Below are 25,701 nucleotides of genomic sequence, written 5' to 3' on the forward strand. Positions count from 1 at the left end.
TTTCTATTTATGTTCTTTTAATTGTTTTTCTGCTTGATCTAATATTTGTCATTTCTAGTCTTTAGGTTCTGTTATCATGCCTCCCCTCTTTTTCACATTCTGTGTTTTGTCAGCAGTGGCAGTCCTAGCCTGTTTGGTGCCCTGGGCGAACACCCTCTCTGCCCCACACCCACAGATAACATATATGTATGTTTTCATGTGTATATATGTATATTAAAGATTGTACATGCATATAAAACATATCTTACTGTAAAAACTGTTGCTGGAACCATATCGAATTTAGCCAGATAAACATAAACACACGCATCTATCTATCTATGAAGAGAGAGAGTATGCATAGTTTTCAAATTTTGTACAAACAGCCATTATAATCCTACAATGTAGCTTGCCATCACCAGTGTGTGAATGTATGTGTGAATGGGTGGATGACTGGATGTGTAAAGCGCTTTGGGGTCCTTAGGGACTAGTAAAGCGCTATATAAAATACAGGCCATTTACCATTTACCATAAACTGGTGCGTGGCGCAAAAAAGGTTGGGGACCACTGCTCTATGCTGTTGCAAGCTGGGGCAGCAGGTTGAGGGTCACAGATGCCAACAGACTAAATAAACTGATCCACAAGGCCAGTAATGTTGGACTCCGTTAGGGTGGTGTCTGAAGGCAGATGTTGTTCAAGATAAAGACAGTCATGGATAATACTTCCCACCCACTCCATGACACAGCTTCAGTGAGAGACTGAAGCTGTGTCCCAAAACGTCGGCAGCATCCTCCGGAGGCCGCATTTGAAGGCCGATTACATCACAGCCAGGCGACGAAGGCTGTCCCAATTCGTCGACTCCTTCAAATGCAGCTGACAAATGCGTCTTTCATTTCCCCGAATTTGAAGGATGGGTCGGATGTGTGCTTCGTGGCAAACCATAACCCAGAATTCATAGCGCGGCCCAGTCAAATTTCAGCTGACAATAATGCGGCCATGGCGGCCATGGCGGCCGCTACTAAGTTTGAAAATTACTCTTATTAATCTTTCTGGGCCACAAAATAAACTTTTAACATGTTTTAAGGCGAGAAAGTAGCTGTGTAATTTACAAATATTACAAATAGTACATTTTGTACTCGTAGTCCCCCTTCTTCACACATCCCCCTGGACTCATGGGCGGGTGGTTTTAAGGACACGTTTTACGGACTCTGTACATTCCATGAATGTGGACAAAAGTGAGTGTGAGCGGTCGGAAATAGCCCTCCAGCTGATTAACTGTTGCTATTTGTAAACGAAGTCTGTGAAAATGCAAATAAGTGTTAACATTTATATGCTGATGATTGAAATTGTGGTTCATTGTTGGATGTGAACTGTACTTCTAGAAAGGGTGCACCCAGGTAAGATTTCTTTCCCATCGAGTGATTACTGTGATTTTGCCAAAAGGTATTATTAAGAGAGTACTGGTACCGAAAGGGAATAATTTCATTTGTAAATGTTTTGTATGTTTGTCATAATGTCCTGTTGTTTCTAATTGAGAAGAAAAATACAATTCCGGTTATTTTTCAAAACTCGCGGTTGTCTGAGTCTCATTCAGTTCGCCTCTCCTGTACGTAGCCGAACCCACTGGGCCAAATCTTTGAGCTCTTTGGTGTCAAATTTGGGTGACATACTCTTTTTTTTTGATCTGGGAGTATTCGAAACACGCACATCAGTGTTACACTGAGCATTTTATTAAAGATGAAAGACTTTAGACAGTTTTTCAACTCTCAGTAATGCCATAGTGATCGTTTGCTATATGGACCTGCAGCGGAGTTTAGGCCCAGACACGACTAGTGACGTCAGACTTAACGACCGGATAGGGAAGGCCTCGACATCAGACTCTGCATGCTGGAGAGATCGCAAAGCTGTGTCGGTTTGTGTGTTCTGCCGGAGTGACGAAAGGTGCCGGAAGCTGGGCAGGGCATTATGATGTGGGCTGGGGGGGAAGACTGCGGAGTGGTGACCCAGATAGCAAGGAAACATTGAAACTATGTTGAGTCAATATCAGGCGATGTCATTGAATCAACGTTGACGTGTGACGTTGACCTAACGTCACTCTTGCACCCTTTTTTAACGTTGAAACAACGTCAGGTTTTGATGTTGAATCAATGTTGAAACCTGACATTGATTCAACGTTATGTTTTCTAATACTGTTGATATTGAAACAATGTCAGATTCTGATATTGAAACACTGTTGAGCTATGGTGTTGATTTTCCACCTCTTTCGCACAGTTGCCTTTTATTAAAACAACAGTTAAATCATGATTGGAAATCTACCTTTCTTCATAGGTATTTTAACCAATACTAAACTACAGTATGTTTCCATCAATACTTAAACCACCTAAACACACATTGTACTTATTCCTCAAATTGGACACCCTTTATAAAAAACAAACAAATGTCTCACAATGTATCATGTCAATATTAATATCCTAAAATAAGAAAGCATTGCATGTGATGTAACAGAAAAAAAATAAACAAAAAAAGGTCAATAGGCATGTTTCGTTTGCTAAATACTTTATTAAAAGACAGTTTCCGATTTACATTTATATGTTTCACAGAAGTTTGTAATTTTTTACTCTGGGATGGGGATGCATGATGTGCGTCCTGCACCACCCAAACGATCTGGGGCGTATCGGAGCCATTTCTGCACTGCTTGTGCAAAGACAAACTTGGACATAGAGTTTGCCCCTAACTGCTGCGTCAGACAATCTAGGACAAAAATACACACACACTAGTGATGTTCGATTCGTGAACGAATCGTTCAATACTCGAGAATCACTTTACTGACTCGTGAATCATGATTCACAAGCCCAACTGACTCACTGACTCATCCCTGTTGCTGTTAGCAAACTAATTCCATTAGTAGAAATATATCTAGTCTTTCTAATTCTGAGATCGGTCAGGGTTTTTTTTGTTTGGTTTTGGTTTTTTTTGTTTCTTTGGTTTGTATCTTCTTGGTGCATTCCAACGGATCCTGAAATTGATGGCGAGCCAACCCCGTTGAAGGATCAAATGACTTTGTTCTGTCCTGCACATCAGAGTGTGGTAGGCCAGATGCAACAAAACAGAAACACACCACGCCATTTTGTACTCGTAGTCCCCCTTCTTCACACACATCCCCCTGGACTCACGGGCAGGTGGTTTTAAGGACACGTTTTACGGACTCTGTACATTCCATGAATGTGGACAAAAGTGAGTGTGAGCGGTCGGAAATAGCCCTCCAGTAAACGAAGTCTGTGAAAATGCAAATAAGTGTTAACATTTATATGCTGATGATTGAAATTGTGGTTCATTGTTGGATGTGAACTGTACTTCTAGAAAGGGTGCACCCAGGTAAGATTTCTTTCCCATCGAGTGATTACTGTGATTTTGCCAAAAGATATTATTAAGAGAGTACTGGTACCGAAAGGGAATAATTTCATTTGTAAATGTTTTGTATGTTTGTCATAATGTCCTGTTGTTTCTAATTGAGAAGAAAAATACAATTCCGGTTATTTTTCAAAACTCGCGGTTGTCTGAGTCTCATTCAGTTCGCCTCTCCTGTACATAGCCGAACCTACTGGGCCAAATCTTTGAGCTCTTTGGTGTCAAATTTGGGTGACATACTCTTTTTTTTGATCTGGGAGTATTCGAAACACGCACATCAGTATTACAAGTTGGCGAGCCAGCCAGGAGTTATTGTGAAATCCTCCACCATCTCCTCATTGAATGACTGGCGACCTGTAGCCCTGACCCCCATCGTAAGCAAATGCTTTGAGAAGCTGGTCAGGGACTTCATCTGCTCTGCACTACCCGACTCACTGGACCCTCTACAGTTTGCATACCGCCACAACAGGTCCACTGATGATGCCATAGCCCTGACACTACACACTGCCCTGTCACACCTGGAGAAGAGAGACACGTATGTGAGAATGCTGTTTGTAGATTACAGCTCAGCATTCAATACCATCGTTCCCTCGAAGCTGGACAGGAAACTGCAGGATCTAGGACTGAGCAGCTCCCTCTGCAGCTGGATCCTTAGCTTCCTGTCTGACAGACGCCAGGTGGTCAGACTGGGCAGCATCACCTCATCCTCCATCACACTGAACACTGGTGCTCCACAGGGGTGTGTACTGAGCCCTCTCCTGTACTCACTCTACACCTACGACTGCACAGCCACTAACAGCTCCAACATCATTGTGAAGTTTGCGGACGACACTACAGTGGTGGGTCTTATCACCAACGGTGATGAGACGGCTTACAGGGAGGAGGTCAGCGCCCTGACCCACTGGTGTCAAGACAACCATCTCACCCTCAACGTCGCAAAGACAAAGGAGTTGATAGTGGACTTCCGGAGGTGCAGAGAAGTACACACCCCCATCACCATCAACGGCGCTGCTGTGGAGAGAGTGAGTAGCTTCCGGTTCCTTGGAGTACATCTGGCTGAGGATCTTACGTGGTCAGTACACACAAACAAAACAGTGAAGAAGGCGCAGCAGCGCCTCTTCTTTCTCAGGAGACTGAAAAGATTTGGCATGAGCCCCCGCATCCTCAGGACCTTCTATCACTGTGCCATTGAGAGCATCCTCACTGGATGCATCACCACCTGGTATGGCAACAGCACCGCCTACAACTGCAAAGCTCTCCAGCGAGTAGTGCGGTGTTCTGAACAGATAATTGGAGGTGAGCTTCCCTCCCTCCAAGACATCTACAGGAAGCGGTGCCTGAGGAAAGCGGGGAGGATCATCAAGGACTCCAGTCACCCCAGCCATAAACTGTTCAGACTGCTTCCATCAGGAAGGAGGTTCTGCAGCATCCGGTCCCGTACCAGCAGACTGAGAGACAGCTTTTTCCATCAGGCCATCAGACTGCTGAACACGTCATAGACACCTCAGCTTCACTACTGGAACTTCAACATTATGCACTCCACACTGTATATAAATGCCACTTGTTTTGCACATATTCAACTCTGTATATTTTATATATTTTATTATTATTATTATTATTATTTTTATTTTATTTTTTTATTTTTTTTTTATTTTTTTTTACTATTTAATTTGTAAAAATGTGTATACACACACACACACACACACACACACACGTAGGAAAATATTTAGTATACACATCCAGAAATGCATACACTATTATATATTGTACATATATTTATTAGTTTCAGGTTGGCCATTCTTGTATTTTGCCCGTTTGTGTTGTTGTGTTTGCACATCTCTGTTGCTTGTGGGGCTCGCACACAAGAATTTCACTCGCATGTGCTGTGCCAGTGTGCCTGCACATGTGATGTGACAATAAAAGTGATTTGATTTGATTTGAAACTGCATGAAACTCATCTTATTAAGTATTACAACGATAAGAAACAATCAAAACCTAGTTTGACAAAATGGACGTAGTACTTAAAGAGGCAATTAAAATCCCAAACGCAGTAATCATAAAAGGGCTAACTAACACCTGGGGAAACACGGTTCAGTTAACCGCCACATCCGTATAGATGATCCGCAATAAATAATAAACAAAAAAGGTCAATAGGTATGTTTCGTTTGCTAAATACTTTATTAAAAGACAGTTTCCGATTTACATTTATATGTTTCACAGAAGTTTGTAATTTTTTACTCTGGGATGGGGATGCATGATGTGCGTCCTGCACCACCCAAACGATCTGGGGCGTATCGGAGCCATTTCTGCACTGCTTGTGCAAAGACAAACTTGGACATAGAGTTTGCCCCTAACTGCTGCGTCAGACAATCTAGGACAAAAATACACACACACTAGTGATGTTCGATTCGTGAACGAATCGTTCAATACTCGAGAATCACTTTACTGACTCGTGAATCATGATTCACAAGCCCAACTGACTCACTGACTCATCCCTGTTGCTGTTAGCAAACTAATTCCATTAGTAGAAATATATCTAGCTTATAATTAAAATTGCGGGGGGGGACAACAGCCAGTTTCTTAACAAAAGCATTTCTGCTCTGAACTGGAAGAAAAAACCCTGAGTAGAAGTTCACATCAAGAAAATAACTCCTCGGTTCAGAGTAGCATTGCTCTGCTAACATGCTAACAACACATTTGAGCTACTCACCCCCTCCCTTCCTGTGTTGAATCGTAAGCCTAAGCAAATCACTCAGAACTCAGTAACCCCCTCCCTCCTGTGCTGAATCGTAAGCTTAAGCGAATCACTCAGGACTCGCTCACCCCCTCCCTCCTGTCCTGAATCATAGAACGAGCGAACGAATCACTCACTCACCCCCTCCCTCCTGGCTCGCATCTTCTTCTTCTTCTTGGTTGGCAACCAATGTTAAGGCGCATTACCGCCCCCTGGCTCACAGCTCAGTCGACATTTAGATGAGAAAATATATATTTAACACATTTAAGGAAAATACTAATAAAATAAAAATAAACAAAAATAAATGTTTATTAAGCAATTTTGATAGGAAATTGCTTAATTTTAGAAATGTTTTTGCGCTTTTTTTGCTCTATAAAATAGTTGGGGTTTTTTTGTGGTTTTTTTTAGAATCATTCATCTTAGCAGTGGGATTTACATGAAAAGAGAAACAAATTAAGTTTGGGTGAAAATGTAAATTTTTTTGCACTCTCTGGTCAACTGACTCAGTGAATCAAATGACTCAAAACAGCCGATTCACTTTGGTGAGTGACTCATTAAAACTCGATTCAGTAAAAAGAATCAAATTTACCATCACTACTACACACAATATTCGAAGCACATAGTGCACTGTGGGAATTTACGACTGTGCGTGAATCCCCCCTGATATTGGTATGATCCGAGCTCAGGCACTAAGCGACTGAGCGAGGGGGCGGGGCAGCTGCTGCCTGTGAGTGCACTGTTGGAGAAACGGAGCCAGCCATACTAAGGAGAGCTTAAGTTTGAGCAGGTACCAAAGCAAATCATTCTTACTGTACAAATAATGTAAATATGACGGTGTATCACGAAAGATTGATATCAAACTGATCACTTGACCAATATTACGTTACTTGCTCTTCAAGTGAATCAACAAATGGCGAAATGAAAAGCCGAACAACAACAATGCTGTTTCTTTAGAGAGTCTTAGCTTACATGTGTGTTTATTTCATATTTTCAGTTCTTACCCTCCCCGACTAAATCGGTTTCAGTTATGTACTGAAATATAAGAATGGACATTAGAGGCTTCTTTCAAAGAAAAAACTCAGGTAAATGTTATTTTATATATTATGCTTTGTATGTTGTTCAGTATATTTCTATGCAAAACAAGAGGGATTTCAGTACGCAGCAGGATATTCACATTTGTAACCAGATATTTACACTTTAGGGGGAAAACATAAAATATTTTTACTGTACAACATCAATTTAGAGTAAACTTTTGTTTTAGATAAATATTGAAACATCTTTTGAATGAGTTAAATGTCAGAATAAAGAGAGACAGAGCTGTCTATTTATCATCACTTTCATCAAATGTAGGAGTACATGTACACTAAGTTTATTTTTAATTAATAAGAAAACTCCAGACGATTCCATTCTGAGCTGAAGAAGCTTCTGACAGGTTAGTAGAGTCCATGTGAGTAAATTAGTGGCACAGCTGTGGATGCATATAAGGCAAAACACAGAGCCTGTTTCTGTGACATGGGAACATCAAGAGATGTCAACCAAAACACCAGGAAAAGAACTGTGGAGCTCCATAAGTGTGGCTCAATTTTGAATACAATTTGGTGCCATTTACAATTAAGAAATACAGACAGTTTCTCTCTTTACTCTTAAAGTTAACAAATATGTTTTTTATATTTATCAATCTAAAAAAAATAAACATTTAGTCTGATTTGATGTTACAATTAAAAAAAGTGTTTTTATCTGAAGAGTAAATATCTGGTTTCAACTGTATATTTGATGATTGTCAGCACAAAGAGGGAGAGAGAGGACAGAACAGAGATGAATATGAGCAGGTGAGACACACCTGTTGTTCAAATGGTTGTTTACCAAAAGTATCACCGTATCATAGGTCCTCATGTACTGTATCTTGTACCTAGTGTTTCTTTTTAGGTTTGTTATTTTTCAAATTCTACATTTATTACATTATGCAGCTTGTTTGCACAACAAGGCTAAATAATTATATAAACTTTTCTTAGTCTAAATAGTGGACTTTGGTAGAATTAAAAAACAAGTGTAGTGCAGGTCTATGATGATTTTAGTGCTACTATCATCTAGTTCTGATTCTGGTTCTGTCTTGGTTAAGTCCTCAGTAGTCCTGACTTTGAACTGTTGTAATCCTGTCTTAATTCCAGATCAGTTCTGGGTCTGGTTGAATTGGGGTTTAGTCCTCGTGTCTTGATACAGCCCTGACCTTGTTCTGCTTTGCTGCTTAATTAAAAAACTAGTTTAAGGTGTCCTGCATATGTGATACATATTTTTCCCTATATCAAGTCATTCTTTTTTGAACAAAACTCAAAACAGAGCCTATTAATCTTTCAGTCATTTCTGCCCCCCCCCCCCCCCCCCCCCCCCAAACAAAAAAAAAAAATCCCACATGCATACTACCCTTTTGGACTAAGCCCCGGGTGTTTCAAATATCTGGCTCCGCCTCTGCTGTAGCTCTGCTCTAAAAGAACGTACGTACCTGGACCCGCCTACTATCCTCGGAAACGTAAAATGATTGGCTAGAATCTAAAGTGTATCACAGCTCAGGAAAAAATAAAGCACCGAAATGTGCGCTGCTTTTCGGTCTGGTTACTACCGTTTATGACAGAACCGGTGCCATCATGGCACCGGATACCGGTACCCATCCCTAGTTGGCAGTCAGGTATCTAACTATGAAACAAATTACACTCCAAAAGACCCTGGGCTCAGCAGTGTGGGGAAGAGGAGGAGGAAGAGCCAGCAGCAGCTGACAGATGGAGAGAACAGTCAGACTGTTCCTTGTTTGTGAAGGACTGCTAGAAAGTCGAAGGAGTTTGCAAAGAAAAGCGTCTGGACTTCTTTAAGTTACTTGAAGACGTTTCACCTCTCATCCGAGAAGCTTCTTCAGTTCTAAGGTCAAATGGTGGAGAGTCCCAGATATAAACCTAGTGGGAGTAACCCCCCACAGAGGGACAAAAGGACCCCCTGATGATCCTCTAATCGCCTGAGCCAAGGTGTGAAACTGGGTGTGGGACCCAATCCGCCAGAGTTTCGGGTAAGTTCATTGTGAAACCTGGCCCCACCTTATCATGCGAATTCCTGAGATCAGATGGCCCAGGATGTGAGTGGGCATTAAGGCGTCTGGGAAGGGATCTCAAAACTGGATTATAGATGGCAGAGAGTTGGTGTCGTAAACCCCTGCCTCTGTTCAAAGATGGTCGCTCACAGTGGACATAGATGGCTTCTTTCACTCCTCTTTCAAACCATCTGTCCTCTCTGTCCAAAATGTGAACATTGGCATCCTCGAAAGAGTGTCCTTTATCCTTAAGATGCAGATGGACAGCTGAGTCTTGTCCTGTGGAGGTGGCTCTTCTGTGTTGTGCCATGCGCTTGTGAAGTGGCTGTTTGGTCTCTCCAATGTAGAGGTCAGTAAATTAGGCAGTAAATTTTAATGCCTACTTCTATGTTTTTCAGTTAGTGAGCATTTACAATGTAAATAGTCATGAAAATGAAGAGTGTGTGTCTGTGTGTATGTGTGTGCATGTGTGCGTACAACACACACAAACCACGAACAACCTTATAGCTGATATAGTTTATATACAAGAAATACTCCCCACAGTGCTCCATTAAGTGTAAAATAAGTATCTGGACCCTCCATCTTTCATGTGTGGATATGCGCTGGTGTTCTTCAAGACTGGCAACCAAAGATTCTCCCCTTCAAAATAATTAAACATGTCATTTAACGTTTATCTTGGCTTTACATTTCAGCAAAAACATTTGACAGTAACACATTCCCTTATTCACAGGTTTTTGTTTAGGAACAAAAGCATATTTACAGTTTTCCCTTTAAATCTGCACCGTTTTTTGCTCACATCCTCTCCTGCTTTTGAAAAGATTCTCTCTTTAGGTACAGAAGAAGCAACAATTCCTAGGTATCTCACTGCAAGTCTGCTTAGGGATGGGAAGGCTTGTTCATGCTCTTGCCACCAAACCAATGGATCTTTATTTCAGGGAATTAGGTTTTCCTCTGAGTACCGGCGTATTTTAATTAGTACATCACTGAAAGCTGACAGGTGATGTTGGCTTGACACAACCTGCATGTCAAAATCTGTCCTTTTGTTGCAGCAGGACCTTCGGGTGGAGGACTCGGGATAGACCCTGAAGTAGAAGGCCCTGAGACAGAACCAACAGTAGGTGTTGAGCTTACAGTTAAGAGTGGGAGCATGAGAGTGACACAAGTGGAATAATTTTGGAGACTTAAACATGTTTTTCAGATTAAACTTCCTGTGTTACTTCTTCATCAACTGTTTCCTTAATCAGGGATAATTTTCCCACATTTAAGCACAATGCATTCTTCCCTAAAAGCTAGGCTGTGGTCACGGCTTTATTTTGCACACAGATCCACTCCAACATGTAAAAGACAGAGTTCCAGCAGGTATCTACTGACTGAATTAGCTTGTGTTCTGAAATTTTCAACTGCTGAATATCCTTGAGCTTCTTTGTGCTGTGGTGAAAAAAGGACACGACTGCATTTTTCCAGCACCTGCACCACTTCTGGGACAGCTTTGACACTGTCTTTTACAACTAAATTCAGTGTGTGTGCAAAACATGTATGATGCCTCCATCCAGCTTTATGAACTGCAGCAGCTATATTTGCACCATTGTCTGTGACAACTGCAATCACCTTCTCAGTTATGCCCCATTCTTCTGTGATTTGCTTATGTGCTGAGCTGATATCATCTGATGGTAAATGGTAATGGTAAATGACCTGCATTTGTATAGCGCTTTTCTAGTCCATAGGACCCCAAAGCACTTTACACTACATTCAGTCATTCACCCATTCACACACACATTCACGATAGCAAGCTACATTATAGCCACAGCTGCCCTGGGGCGCACTGACAGAGGCAAGGCTGCCAGACACTGGCGCCACCGGGCCCTCTGACCACCACCATAGGCAACGGGTGAAGTGTCTTGCCCAAGGACACAATGACCAAGACTGTCCAAGCCGGGGCTCGAACCCGCAACCTTCTGATTACAAGACAAACTCCCAACTCTTGAGCCACAATCGCCTAAGCAGAAAGGAATTGATAGTTTACATATACTTGCTGTTTTATATAGAATGCTGTGTGAATGAAATTGTCAGTATAATACATAATTATAAAAATAATAACAAAGCTGATAAAATTGGCAGATAAAATTGCAAAACATACTGTTAAAGGAGATCAGATACATTTAAATATCAGTATTAGCAAAGCAGAAATGGAGAGCATGATAATTCACAGAAAATGAGGAAAAGATGGTAGCGGTGGGAGGAGGAGAGGACAAGGGGGTGGTTTTATTCTATTCAAAGGAAAACAGGACACATAAGAAGTACAGAGAGCACCAGGAGAGAGGAGATTAATTTTTGGACACACTGGGTTAAACTGTAAACTATTCATTACAGGGATACATCAAGGGGGGAAATGTAGTCGCTGTGGAATAAATGACAAACATAGAACATGTTCTGTTGCACTCTGAAATAGATCAGGAAGAAAGAAGTTATATAATTTAAAACCAGGGGGGAAACAAGATTAAGCAAGATATAAAGGATTTTTGAAAAGGAAATCCAGATGTGAAAGTTTTTGGGGGCTTTATTAGCCTGTTTCTAAAACAGGCTGATTTGTATGGAAGGATACGAGGATGTATATATGCGGTAGTATTCATCTATTTATTTTTATTTTTATTTTTTTTATTAGTGTTATTATTTGGTATGAGCGAATCATGAACAAACTCCCAACCAGTTGGTGGCGGTATTGCACCACATCCTTGTTTGCCAACGTTTGTTGCCAACCGCCGACAAACCACAAAGACGAAGAAGACGTAGTGCGCGTGCCCGCCCAGAGCACAAAGTAGGCCTTCAGAAGAAAGAGTGTAACCACAGTCATCATACTTGTTATCAAGGAGTTTGAGGTTTTTTTCAAGCCGACTGAGGCAAATATTGTGTGGGCTGTACTGAGCTTCCTTACTGCTGCCCCTCTGGTCTCCGGCAGATCACGTTTCTGTTTCTCATGCGTAATTGGAAACATATACGCTCTCGTAGCTCGGACAGCTTGGTCTCTTTGCAAGGTAGCCATTAACATGGGAGGAGAGTGAGCCAGCTGTCTTTACTAGTCCTAGTCCAACTACAAAGCCGGCCTTCTCCGCTGGGGTATCTTTAGTTCGGGTTATTCTGAGAGGGGGTCGAGGGTGAGTACATTATAATCATATTAGTTGCCTCACTCGATAACTGTCTACAGGGTTTCTCTCTCTTAGCTAATTTTGTTTTCGGCTGTACGTTCCGTTCAGCCCCTGTCATTTTGTCTGCTTGGAGCTTCCAGCAGGACCTTGTTTTTTTTTAATCGTTTGTGTTCAGCTATTTGTTTTCCTTCAAATGAAGATGTTGTACTGAGTATTATGATTTGATGAGGTGGATAGAATACAACAGACTCAACATTTAATAACAGAATCACCAACCAGTAATGTGTCTTTTAAGATGACGCTGTTCTAGCGGCAGGCTGTTGTAGCAGCTCCCTGTCTTCGTAAGCTCAGTGAGTGCATGTTGTTTGTTGTATATTTCCTGCTATGACAACTTAGTTTCCCTCTGGGATTAATAAGGTTTTTCTGATTCTGATGTTGGTGCTGAACCTACGAGGCACAATAATGCTACACAATACAATGGTCTGCAGTAGTGCCCTACAATAATTTTAACTGGATTAAAAAATAAAAATCTTTTTGCTGTCGCAGGTGACTGGCAGGAGGCGAAGAGTCTGCTGGAGCAGCATCTCAGCACCTGTAGTCAGAAACATTGGTTCTTCATCAAAGGTGACAAAGAAAAATCACCAACATTATTCTACAGACATTAATCTGTAATTATTTTGATTATTATTAATAATAATAACATCTAATTCTGTACACACTGACATTTTGCCTGTCTTTCCCAAATGAGAGACAGATCACTGCTGAAGAAAAATTTCGTAAAGCAACTAGAATATCTTAATGACTAGGGATGGGTATTGATAAGATTTTCACGATTCCGATTCCATTTTCGATTCTGTTTAACGATTCGATTCTTTATCGATTCTCTTATCGATTCTTTTTAAAAAAGGAGAACACTAAGGTCGATTAGCTTAGAACTTTGTTTTATATCTTCTCGTTGAACAAGATAGAAATTTAGGAGTAACACGGCCTTACAAACCCAACAGCGAGATAAGAGATCCACAGCCTACGGCTTTTCAATGGGCACAGGGTCCCCAGGAAAAAAAATTGTAAATGTAAAATAATAAAATAAATATTCTTCTGTAGCAATAACAAAGGGTAACATAAATTATTCTGTAGCAATTACACAAGAATATCCAGTAATGTCCCTGCCTACAATTAAACACATTCACATACCGAAAATTGGGGGCATCTGCTGTGGCAAATGGGTTCAAGCCTTTTACCACAAACTTAGTCACTGCTCGGTGACATTCGTCTATCCTGGCCTGAAAGGAGACGCTACCGGTAGACTGCAGCGAGAACTGCCAGCATCTGAGCCAGACTCTGTCTGTCTCTCTCATCACGGTCACCTAAATGCACAGTAATGGCAGGTTTTGTAATAAGGCAGATCGCGCTAACATAATATGCACTGTTAGTTGATTATTTACCTGCCGTATTAACGGGAGAGGACGTGCAAACTTTACCGCTGCTGGGTTGAGATTCACGAGTCTGGAGCGGAATTAAAACCACGACATTCATTTAAGACAGGGGTGCCCAGTCCCGGTCCTCGAGAGCTACCGTCCTGCAGCTTTTAGATGCATCCTTGTTCCCACACACCCGAATCAAATGAATGGCTTGTTATCAGGCCTTTGCCAAACACGATGGCATGCTGAAGAGGTAATCAAACCATGTGATTCAGCTGTGTTGGAGTAGGGATGCATCTAAAATCTGCAGGATAGTAGCTCTCGAGGACCGGGATTGGGCAGCCCTGATTTAAGGTCATCGCGTGTTTTGTGAGCAAATGCTTTTGCATATTCGTAGTGTTTCCTCCTCAAGTCAAGTCAAGTTGGCTTTATTGTCACTTCAACCATATACAGTTTAACAGTACACAGTGAGGCGAAACAACGTTCCTCCAGGAACCAAGGTGCTACATGCAACATAAATTTACAACATAAATTAACAGAAAACACTAAACTAGCTAACTATTTCTAAATGAAATATCTACTTTGCAAGTATTGCAAGTTGCCCTGTTGTCATCCGTTCTCGTAAAGTATAACCAAACTTTTGAGCGTTTGAGCCGCTTAGGCGCGGTGATTCCTGCCAGGTAAATGACGCTCCGCAACATGGTGACGTCATTCGGGGCGACTGGAATCAATAATGGAATCGTTTGCAAAAATGGCAAACAATTCCAAGGAATTGAAACAGTGGTAACCAGTTCTCAACAAGAACTGGGTTTTGATACCCATCGCTATTAATGACTTGTTTGTAATTGTTCATTTGTCTGTGAAATACTTGTAAAACATTGTTTATATTTAAAAATGTATATTTATGGTATGTACTCATCAGTTTTCAGAACGAGTCATTCCACAGAAACAGCTCAATTCAATGAGGTCATCATTCAGTTAGTTTACCAGGTCAGGTTCTCAACCTGCTTTCATTAAAAGGAAACCCGACTATTATGACAAGTTACTCAAAATATGTTACAAATTATCTCCACTACACAAAAAACATACTTGAGAATAACTACAATTTTTTTTTTTTTGTTATTCATTAAATCTTTGTTGTTTAAAACTATTTTGAAGCCGTTGGAGCGGCCATGTTTTTTGGGACGATGACATGTATTGGTTGTCCGCAGTATAAGTGCTTTCGTTCAGCTAACCTGTTTTGTTTTTTAAAGTGTATCAACTGTATTAATTAACTTGCCTATTAGTGACCTGGTTATGACTTGGTAGACCAGCACTATCCAGTCTTTATGTCTGATGTCATTAGCCATGTCTGGGCCCAAACTCTGGTGCAGGTCCCAAAGTCAAATGACCACTGCAGCCTTACTGAGAGCTGAAAAACTGTCTAAATTCTTTCACCATCAATAAAAAGATGAGTGTGGCTGTTCTACCAGGTGTAACAATTAAGTTTAACATCCATGAACACGGAATTTATGACATTTAACTAAGTTAGAAGTTACCAAGGAGTTAACTCACTTGCTTCCATCTAAATATAATAAATGTTCTGACTGAGGGATTTGTGAACCAAATTAACAGCTCTGTTATCACTTCCAACATAAATGACAAAAGGAAAGTAAACATCAGCATCTGGTATACAGACATGGAAAAAATTGTTGGTACCCTTTGGTCAATGAAAGAAAATCTCACAATGGTCACAGAAATAACTTTAATCTGACAAAAGTAATAATAAATAAAAATTCTATAAATCTTAACCAATGAAAGTCAGATATTGCTTTTCAACTATGCTTCAACTGAATTATTTAAAAAATAAATTCATGAAACAGGCCAAGACAAAAATGATGGTACCCACAACTTAATATTTTGCAGCACAACCTTTTGACTCAATCACTGCAATCAAACGATTCCTGTAACTGTCAATGAGACTTCTGCACCTCTCAGCAGGTATTTTGGCCCACTTGAAGGGCGCCGTTTCCAGACTGCATGTTTCAGCTCCTTCCAAAGATGCTCAATAGGATTGAGGTCAGGGCTCATAGAAGTCCACTTCAAAATAGTCCAATGTTTCCTTCTTTGCCATTCTTGGGTGTTTGTGTGTTTTGGGTCATTGTCCTACTGTAAGACAAATGACCTGCGACTGAGACCAAGCCTTCTGACACTGGCCAGCACATTTCTCTCCAGAATCCCTTGATATTCTTGAGATTTCATTGTACCCTGCACAGATTCAAGATACCCTGTGCCAGATGCAGCAAAGCAGCCCCAGAACATAACCGAGCCTCCCCCATGTTTCACAGTTGGGACAGTGTTCTTTTCTTGATATGCTTCATTTTTCTGTCAGTGAACATCGAGCTGATGTGCCTTGACAAAAAGTTCAATTTTTGTCTCATCTGTCCAGAGGACATTCTCCCAGAAGCTTTGTTGCTTGTCAACATGTAGTTTGATATATTCCAGTCTGGCTTTTTTATAATTTGTTTTCAACAATGGAGTCCTCTTTGGTTGTCTCCCATGTAGCCCAATTTGGCTCAAACAATGACAGGTGGTGTGACCTGACACTGATGTTCCTTGAGTATGAATTTTAGCTTGGATCTCTTTAGAAGCCTTTCTTGGCTCTTTTGTTACCATTGAGATTATCCGTCTCTTTGATCTGTCATCAATTTTCCTCCTGCGGCCATGCCCAGGGAGGTTTGCTACGGTACAATGGATCTGCAATTTCTGAATAATAGGTGCAAGTGTAGTCACAGGAACATCTAGCTGCTTGGAGGTTGTCTTATAGGCTTTACCTTTAACATGCCTGTCTATGATTTTCTTTCTAATCTCCTGAGACAACTCTTTCCTTTGCTTCCTCTGGTCCATGGTGAGTGGGATACACACCATGTCATCAATCAACACACTGAGTCCTATATATAGGCCCACTGACTGATTACAAGATTGGACACACCATGGATTAACATGTCCCTTTGGTCACATTATTTTCATTTTTTTTCTAAGGGTACCATTATTTTTGTCCAGGCCTGTTTCATGCATTTATTTTTTAAAGTAATTCAGCTGACTTTCACTGGTTAAGATTTATAAAAAAAAAAACTTTATTATTACTTTTGTCAGATTAAAGTTATTTTTGACCATTGTGAGTTTTTCTTACATTGACCAAAGGGTACCAACAATTTTCGTTGCCCTGTACCTGTGCATGTGCAATGACAATAAAGTTGAATTCTATTCTATTCTATTCTATTCTATTTTGTCCACGTCTGTATATAAGTATGTAGATGTATATAGATGCGTAAATGCATATGTGGATTTTCTTTCTTGGAAGTATGGTCTTAATTTGAAGTAAGGTTCTAAGAATGCAATGTGGCGTCATATGTACACTTTGTAGGTTTGGTCGTTCCATAACTGCATGTGACTGTTTTGGTTCTTTGTCATTGTAGGCGAAAGAATGGAAAGCATGTCGAAACCTCGGTCCATTGATGATTGCAACATAACCCAACCAGTTCCTGCAAGTAAAGATGAACCTGTTGTGATCCCTGTGGAGAAGACTTCTACCACTATGAAGCAGGCCAGAAGACGACAGCGCATTGACAGTGGGAACAGAAGCCTTACATGCGATCAGTGTGGAAAGGCTTTTACTCGTAATAGCAGTTTAAAAATACATCAGCTCGTCCACACTGGCATTAAACCATTTAGCTGTGATCAGTGTGGAAGGGCTTTCACTCAGAGTAGCAGCTTAAAAAAACATCAGCTCATCCACACTGGATTTAAACCATTCAGCTGTGATCTGTGTGGAATGTCTTTTTCTGACAATGGCAAATTAAAAAGACATCAACTCGTCCACACTGGCATTAAACCATTCAGTTGCGATCAGTGTGGACAGGCTTTCACTCATAATAGCAAGTTAAAAAAACATCAGCTCATCCACACTGGATTAAAAGCATTCAGCTGTGATCAGTGTGGAATGTCTTTTACTGTAAATGGCAATTTAAAACAACATCAGCTCGCTCACACTGGATTTAAACCATTCAGCTGTGATCAATGTGACAGGGCTTTCACTCAGAGTGGCAGTTTAAAAAAACATCAGCTCATCCACACTGGATTTAAACCATTCAGATGTGATCAATGTGGCAGGGCTTTCACTCAAAGTGGAAGCTTAAAAAGACATCAGCTCATCCACACTGGATTGAAAGCATTTAGTTGTGATCAGTGTGGAAAGACCTTCACTGAGAATGGCAACTTAAAACAACATCGGCTCGCTCACACTGGATTTAAACCATTCAGCTGTGATCAATGTGACAGGGCTTTCACTCAGAGTGGCAGCTTAAAAAAACATCAGCTCATCCACACTGGATTGAAACCATTCATCTGTGATCAGTGTGGAAAATCTTTTACTCTGCATACAACCTTAAAAGAACATCAGGCCATCCACACTGGCATTAAACCATTTGTCTGTTGTCAGTGTGGAAAGGGTTTTGGTCGCATGGATACTTTAAGAAATCATCAACTAATCCACACTGGAGTTAATTCATTTTTAAGCAGTCAGTGCTAAAAGGCTGTTACTTCTATGTACACATTCAAAAAAAATCTGATCGTTCACACTGCAATTATAGTGTGTGTTGAATTATGGTAATTGTGAAATTTGTGGAAAGTCTTTCATTTATAACAAATATTATTGAGTCATCAGAAAATCCACACTATATGTCGTGCTATGACAAAACTGGCAGACCAATGTGACATTGCTCTGACAAAGTTCTTTTGGACGTCCTGGTCAATCATCTTAACCTCCTAAGACCCGAACTCTTCCACGGCATGCATTTTTAATTTCTCTTTGATATTTGGGCATATTGGGGCCCAAGAACATCAAAAGAAAGAATTACCAGATTTTTTTTTCTTTTTTTACCTTATTTTTGTTTTTAAGAAAAATAAGAGCCACATATGAGGATATTCATTTACAATTTTGATAGAACAGTAGCAGTATAATGTCCTCGTAAGTGGATATCAGGCCCTTGTAAAGCAAAATTTAGTATTTTGGTCTAAATAACCCAAAATGTGATGTCCACATATGTGGATGCCATGTCCTAGGAGGTTAAGTTTAAGATTGCAGACTCCTATAACTGTCATAGTACTGGGTCTTGACCCAGTGTTTTGTGCTTTGGGGCATTGGCGGTTTCTAGCTTCAGTTTTATTGAATATTGTAATATTTAGTGTTTATTTCTATTTCTGTTCTTGTATTTGTTCTTCTGCTTTATGTAATATTTGTAATTTCTAGTCTTTAGGTTCTGTTATCTGATAGGTTTGTAGCATAAACCTATTTGCTGGAACGTTCAAGACACAAGCAGGTAAAGTTCTTTATGATTCTTGTGCACGGGAGAGAACTGGACAAGCGCCATTCCTTCGCCCGACTCCAGTTGCTCTCGTCTGCTCCCTCGTAACACTGCTCTTTTATTGAGGTTACATGAATATGCATAGGCTCATTAACACATGACGTCTTACGTAGGTATATATGTGAACAAAGAGTACTGTCTGTGTGTGTGTGTGTGTGTGAGTAGGTATGTGTGTGTGTAAGTATGTGTGTGTGTGGGGTCAGAATGTGACCCCATAAACGACTTCCCTAAACCTGCTGGTCTGGAAGTCCAGCAGTCCATCTAAACATAAGGCACTTATACTAAAACAGATATAGATGTGTTTATCCTACCATGAAACAATAAAAGAAGGTACGACCTCTCCCATGCTCCCAGGATGTGGGTGTGAATGCCAGAACACTCTGGAATGCACACAAAGCCTTGTAGACTACTAAGGATCAGACCCCTATCAATATGACATCGACTATAAACTCTTAAGCATATATGAGTAAATATTTCTAAGCATAAATGACAATCAACAATATAAACCTGACACCCTCTTTTTCACATTGTTTTATCAACCTTTTCTCCAAGTTTGTTTTACTTTCAAGTTTTAATTTTATTCGCCACATGCACAGTCATACAAACTACGATATGCAATGAAATGCTTGTGTCTGAACTGCGTTTGGTGTTGCTCTTCTGTCTTCCCAGTTTGCCCTTTTCCCAGCTTAGTTTCTTAGTTTTAGTTTCTGTGTTCAGCAGTTGGGACATACCTATTCTTGTTTCATCATTATTATGTTCCTAATGAAACCTCCAATTCTTGGGTTGTGTATGTGTGTGGTTTTGTTTATTAGTGTTTTTGTATGTTTTGGTGTTTGAGAGTATTTTTTTGCTACAACAATAAATCTGCCTCTTTGTGTTTATTTCCCTGTCTGTGAGTCCTTTCTTCTGTCTGTCACTCAGTACCATCATGACAATACTAACTTGAGAGGACCGTATTCTGACCGTGGTTGTTAAGGCGTCTGGCAAGGGATCTCAAAATTGGATTAGAAATGGCAGACAGTTGGTGTCGTAAACCATCTCTTCTGTTCAAAGATAATTATTCACAGTGGACGTAGGTGGCTTCTTTCACTCCTCTTTCAAACCATCTGTCTTCTCTGTCCAAAATGTGAACATTGGCATCCTCGAGTGACCTTTGTCCTTTAGATGGAGATGGACAGCCTAATCTTGTTCCATTGAGGTGGCTCTTCTATGTTGTGACATGCATTTATGAAGTGGTTGTTTGGTCTATCCAATGTAGAGGTCTGGGAATTCCTCGCTACACTACTGCATACACTATTGTAGAGCTGGGCGATATGAGATTTTTTCATATCACGATATGTTTTTTTCATTTCAGGCGATAACGATATCTATCACGATATAAGCCAAATAACTATATTTGTAAGATTTAAATGTGCCGTTGCTCACAAGTAAAATGTGAAATTATCAGCAGCTTGTTTTTAAATATTTATTTCCCATAATAAGTTCAACAGGGTAGATGTACTTAAGGAACATGAGACTTTTTCAGATAAATAAAGGCAAATATTGCAAACTACACAAAAGGCAGCCGCTAAAGCGTTTAAGTTTCAAAATAGAACAAATGAAACAGACTAAATTGTCAATTCCACTTAGAAATAAAGTATTAATTCTAAAAATAAATCTTAGTTTGTTTTACAGAAGAACAGACAAAACTGACTAACTTTTGTCAATATCAAATAAACTGAGAACTAAAAGGAAATTCTCAATCTCTCCTTGTTGTATAGCTGAGCTTTTCAAACACTTTTAACAGTTACTTTAGTCTGACAAAAGCCGAATGACGAATTAGCGCTTCCAGTCAGAGACTGAGGCTACGTCCACACGTACACGGGTATTTTTGAAAACGGAGATTTTCCGTTTTCGTTTTAAAAAATAATCCCGTCCACACATAAAGGCAGAAATGAAGGAAAACGCTGCTATGAACATGCCAAAGCAGCAGGTGGCGCTAGATTCCTAACCGTGCCGAAATGTTGGCCAATCAGAAGTCTAGAAGCCTCGGTGGGAAAAAGTAAACAAAGCTGGGGCATAGAAGCAGAACCGAGTCGTATGTGTGGACGGACAGTAACTGTGTGTATATGTAAGCATTTAAACACTGCAGAGAGTAGAATTAACAGTATTGTAGAAATTCATTTCACCGAAACAATAACGTGGCGCGCAGTGTGACGCATGCACCAGTTTATTGTATTTCCAGACTTGCTTTCAGCACAATTTACAGTGCACGCTACTCTGTTTTTTGTCAGACTTGAAATAGCCGAAATACCTTCACACTACGGAACTTCTATGGCTCTTCCGTTCGACAATCTCTCCGGCATTGGAACCATCATCTGTTTTCTCTTCGGTTGATTTTTCTAGTCGGCACACTCATTTCCTCCATTACCCGCTGGCTGCTTCCCAAACAAACACACGTGCGGCTTGGCACTTGTGCTGTACGTAACAAGTCACGCGACGTGACGCTGCGGCTGTTATTGGTTCGGCTCTGCGCTACTGAATTTGGATCGGCTGACCTTTTTTTTTAATTTTTTTTTTTTTTTAAAGAGGACGAGCGGCGAGGTCTATCGCGATAGCTTAATTTCTCTATCGAGTAAAAGTTATATCGCGATACATATCGTTATCGTTCTATCGCCCAGCTCTACACTATTGTAAATATCAACACTTCGCTGAGTTCTTTTGATTCCTCAGAGGCATCCAATGGAAGACAAAACACTGCTCAATAGGCCATTTAACGCTTTATTACTTCTATAAGGGATATGCGTCCTGCATGACACGTTGCCACGGATCTCAAAATGGTGGTGTGCCCCTAACACTTTTATTACAGAAGCTTTCTCATTCTACAAGGTGGGCCATTTATATGGATACACCGTAATAACATGGGAATGGTTGGTGATATTAAAGTCCTGTTTGTGGCACATTAGTATGTGTGAGGGGGCAAACTCCTCAAGATGGGTGGTGACCATGGTGGCCATTTAGAAGTCGGCCATCATGGATACAACTTTTGTTTTTTCAATAGGAAGAGGGCCATGTGACACATCAAACTTATTGGTAATGTCACAAGAAAAACAATGGTGTGCTTGGTTTCAACGTAACTTTATTCTTTCATGAGTTATTTACAAGTTTCTCTTTGTTCACAGCCATTGACATGTCGAAGAGGTTAACACGTGAGGAGCGGATCAAAATTGTGTTGATATCTGGTGAACGCAGAAACCAGGTCATTGCAGCAGATTTCAATGCAAGACACCCTACGAGACCACCCATCTCCCATGCTACAGTTAGCAAACTGATTGCTAAGTTTCGTGAAACTGGTTCAGTGTTGGATTTGCCAAAATGTGGACGCAAGAAAACTGTCACTAATGAAGAAACATCAGTGGCTGCCCTAGCTTCATTCAGCAAGAGCCCACAGCGTAGCACTCGCCGCATGTCACTGGAGAGTGGCATTAGTCGAACACCCCTTCGGCGGATATTAGCTACCCACAAATGGCACCCTTACAAACTCCAGCTACTGCAGCATGTCAACGAGGATGACCCAGATCGGCGCACAGAATTTGCAGAATGAGCAAAACAAAAATTGGAACATGACCCTCAGTTCACACAGAAGATTTTGTTCAGTGATGAGGCAAACTTTTATGTGAATGGTGAAGTTAACAAACAAAACAAACCCACATTGGATGGATCCCTCCAAGAACTGTTGGAACAACAAAAGTGATGGTTTGGTGTGGTATATGGGGTACAACGATAGTGGGTCCATTCTTCATCAATAGAAACCTCAAGGCCACTGGTTATTTGAATTTGCTACATGATGATGTGTTTCCCTCTTTGTGCACTGAAGCTGGCACGTTCCCTGAGTTTTTCCAGCAAGATGGTGCACCACCACTTTATGGGTGCCAGGTCCGTTCATTCCTAGATGAACAGTTTCCTGGAAAGTGGATTGGTCATCGTGGGCCAGTTGAATGGCCCCCAAGGTCTCCCGATCGGACCCCCTTAGACTTTTATCTTTGGGGTCATCTGAAGGCAATTGTCTATGGTGTGAAGATACAGCACCTGAAACTATGGATGCTGGATGCCTGTGCTGGCATTTCTCCTGCGGTGTTGCTATCAGTGTGTGAAGAGTGGGAGAAGAGGGTTGCATTGACCCCTCACATATACTAATGTGCCACAAACAGGACTTTAATATCACCAACCATTCCCATGTTATTACGGTGTATCCATATAAATGGCCCACCTTGTAGAATGAGAAAGCTTCTGTAATAAAAGTGTTAGGGGCACACCACCATTTTGAGATCCATGGCATACAAATACAATACAAATGGCCCACCCTGTGTCTCAGTAACTGTCCACTAGAGATGGTCCCCTCTTATCTACATTTTCCCAGGCAAGCGTGGGCGAAAGTCTACAGCTTTCTACTCCCCAAGGACACATAGTCTAATGCCTTTATTTTCAGGGCTGTGTCTACTTAATACTACACTGTATAACTTTTTAACACTTATTAATAAAAAAGCATAGCTTTATTGAGGCAATGCAAATTTTTTAATACCAACACTACATTGTTAAGTTTGTGTTTAGGAGTTTTGTCTGATACACCAGCTACATAGGGGATGTCAATGTTGTTGCCTTTGTCTTTCTTATCCTGCCTAGCTAATGTCTCATCTTCTTTTCTGTGCATCTTTACTGACTTGATGAAAGCCCAATTAGGATAACCACATGTTTTAAGAGCTTCCTTGTGTGTGTGTTCCTTCTTTTTCCCTTCAGGCTTAGAGCAGAAAATTTCCTGCATGGTGTTGTAAAGTCCTGATTACTCCGAGTTTGTGTTCCATGGGGTGGTGTCAGTCAGAGAGGAGGTACTGGTCCGTGTGTGTGGGCTTCCGGTAAACTTAAATTTTGAGGTTTCCATTCTTTTCAATGCGCATGGCACAGTCCAGGAATGGCAAACAGTTATCCTCTGTGTGTTCTCTGGTGAACTTGATGTTTTTATCCGCGGCATTAATGTGAGCAGTGAAGGATTCCACTGCTTGGGATTTGATTAAGGTACTCTCCCTCTAAACGAGCCAAGAGCCTTTCTTTCCACCTTCTCCATATAAAGGTTGGCTACAATAGGTGACACCGGGGAGTACATGGCACATCCAAGTTTTTGACTGTAGAAACCCTTGTTGTATTTGAAATATGTGGTGGTAAGGCAGAGGTCCAACAATGTGCAAATCTGATTGGCAAGGTGAATTTGGTTGTGTCTTCCAAGGTGCTGTCTTCTTGTAGTCGTTTTCTGACAGTCTCCACTGCCTCCGTAGTAGCTATGCAATTGAAGAGAGCGACTACATCAAAGGACACCATAGTTTCATCTGGATCCAGGGTAAGTTTCTGGACCTTGTCGGTGAAGTTGGTGGAGTTCTTGTGGGTGTTCTCCACAAGAGGTGCTAGGATGGTAGCAAGGTGTTTCGAGATGTTGTAAGTGGCTGAGTTTATGCTGCTAACAATGGGTCTGAGTGGAACACCTTCTTTGTGGATCTGTAAATGCAGGGTATGGCATTCCCTGGGTATAAATGGTTAATGGACTGGTTCTTAAATAGCGCTTTTCTACTCTCAATGTGTCACGGTTCTGGGTCATTTTAACCCAGCATTTTCAGTTTCTTATATTCCTTTGTATTATGGTTTGTAATCTGATGTTTTTGTTATGCTTTGTTGTTTATTAGTATAATTCCATGTTACAGTTTATTCAGGTTTTGTTCTTAGGTTTTGTGTCTTGTATGTGTCTTGTGCCTTAGTGTACAGTCGTGGCCAAAAGTTTTGAGAATGACACAAATATTAGTTTTCACAAAGTTTGCTGCTAAACTGCTTTTAGATCTTTGTCTCAGTTGTTTCTGTGATGCACTGAAATATTATGACAAGCACTTCATACATTTCAAAGGCCTTTATTGACAATTACATGACATTTATGATAAGAGTCAGTATTTGCAGTGTTGGCCCTTCTGTTTCAGGACCTCTGCAATTCGATGGGGCATGCTCTCAATCAACCTCTGGGCCAAATGCTGACTGATAGCAACCCATTCTGTCATAATCACTTCACTGACTTTGTCAGAATTTGTGGGTTTTTGATTGACCACAATGTTCTCAATTGGATTAAGATCTGGGGAGTTTCCAGGCCATGGACCCAAAATTTCAACATTTTGTTTCCCAAGCCTCTTAGTTATCACTTTTGCCTTATAGTACGGTGCTCCATCGTGCTCGAAAATGCATTGTTCTTCACCAAATTGTTGTTGGATTGTTGGAAGAAGTTGCTGTTTGAGGGTGTTTTGGTACAATTCTTTATTCATGGCTGTGTTTTTGGGCAAAATTGTGAGTGAGCCCACTCCCTTGGATGAGAAGCAACCCCAGATATGAATGCTCTCAGGATGCTTTACTGTTGGCATGACACTGGACTGATGGTAGTGCTCACCTTTTCTTCTCTGGACAAGCTTTTTTCCAGATGCCCCAAACAATCGGAAAGATGCTTCATCGGAGAATATGACTTCGCCCCAGT

The 25,701-nt window shown here is 40.8% G+C and overlaps 1 protein-coding gene across 1 annotated transcript; it reads left to right on the forward strand.

Moving 5' to 3' along the window:
* Positions 1–11,395: 11,395 nt before the first annotated feature.
* Positions 11,396–20,044, forward strand: LOC113019242 (uncharacterized). The gene is made up of 3 exons (XM_026162804.2): positions 11,396–12,346; positions 12,884–12,961; positions 17,217–20,044. The coding sequence occupies exon 3, from the start codon at positions 17,225–17,227 to the stop codon at positions 18,326–18,328; it is 1,104 nt and encodes a 367-aa protein (XP_026018589.1). The 5' UTR covers positions 11,396–12,346; positions 12,884–12,961; positions 17,217–17,224; the 3' UTR covers positions 18,329–20,044.
* Positions 20,045–25,701: the final 5,657 nt, after the last annotated feature.

The sequence above is a fragment of the Astatotilapia calliptera genome, chromosome 3 (assembly GCF_964374335.1).
Source record: "Astatotilapia calliptera chromosome 3, fAstCal68.1, whole genome shotgun sequence".
Taxonomy (NCBI): domain Eukaryota; kingdom Metazoa; phylum Chordata; class Actinopteri; order Cichliformes; family Cichlidae; genus Astatotilapia; species Astatotilapia calliptera.

Bases quoted from the DNA above. Each gene is read 5' to 3' on its own strand.
- LOC113019242 (XM_026162804.2), top strand. From the start codon at position 17,225: ATGGAAAGCATGTCGAAACCTCGGTCCATTGATGATTGCAACATAACC.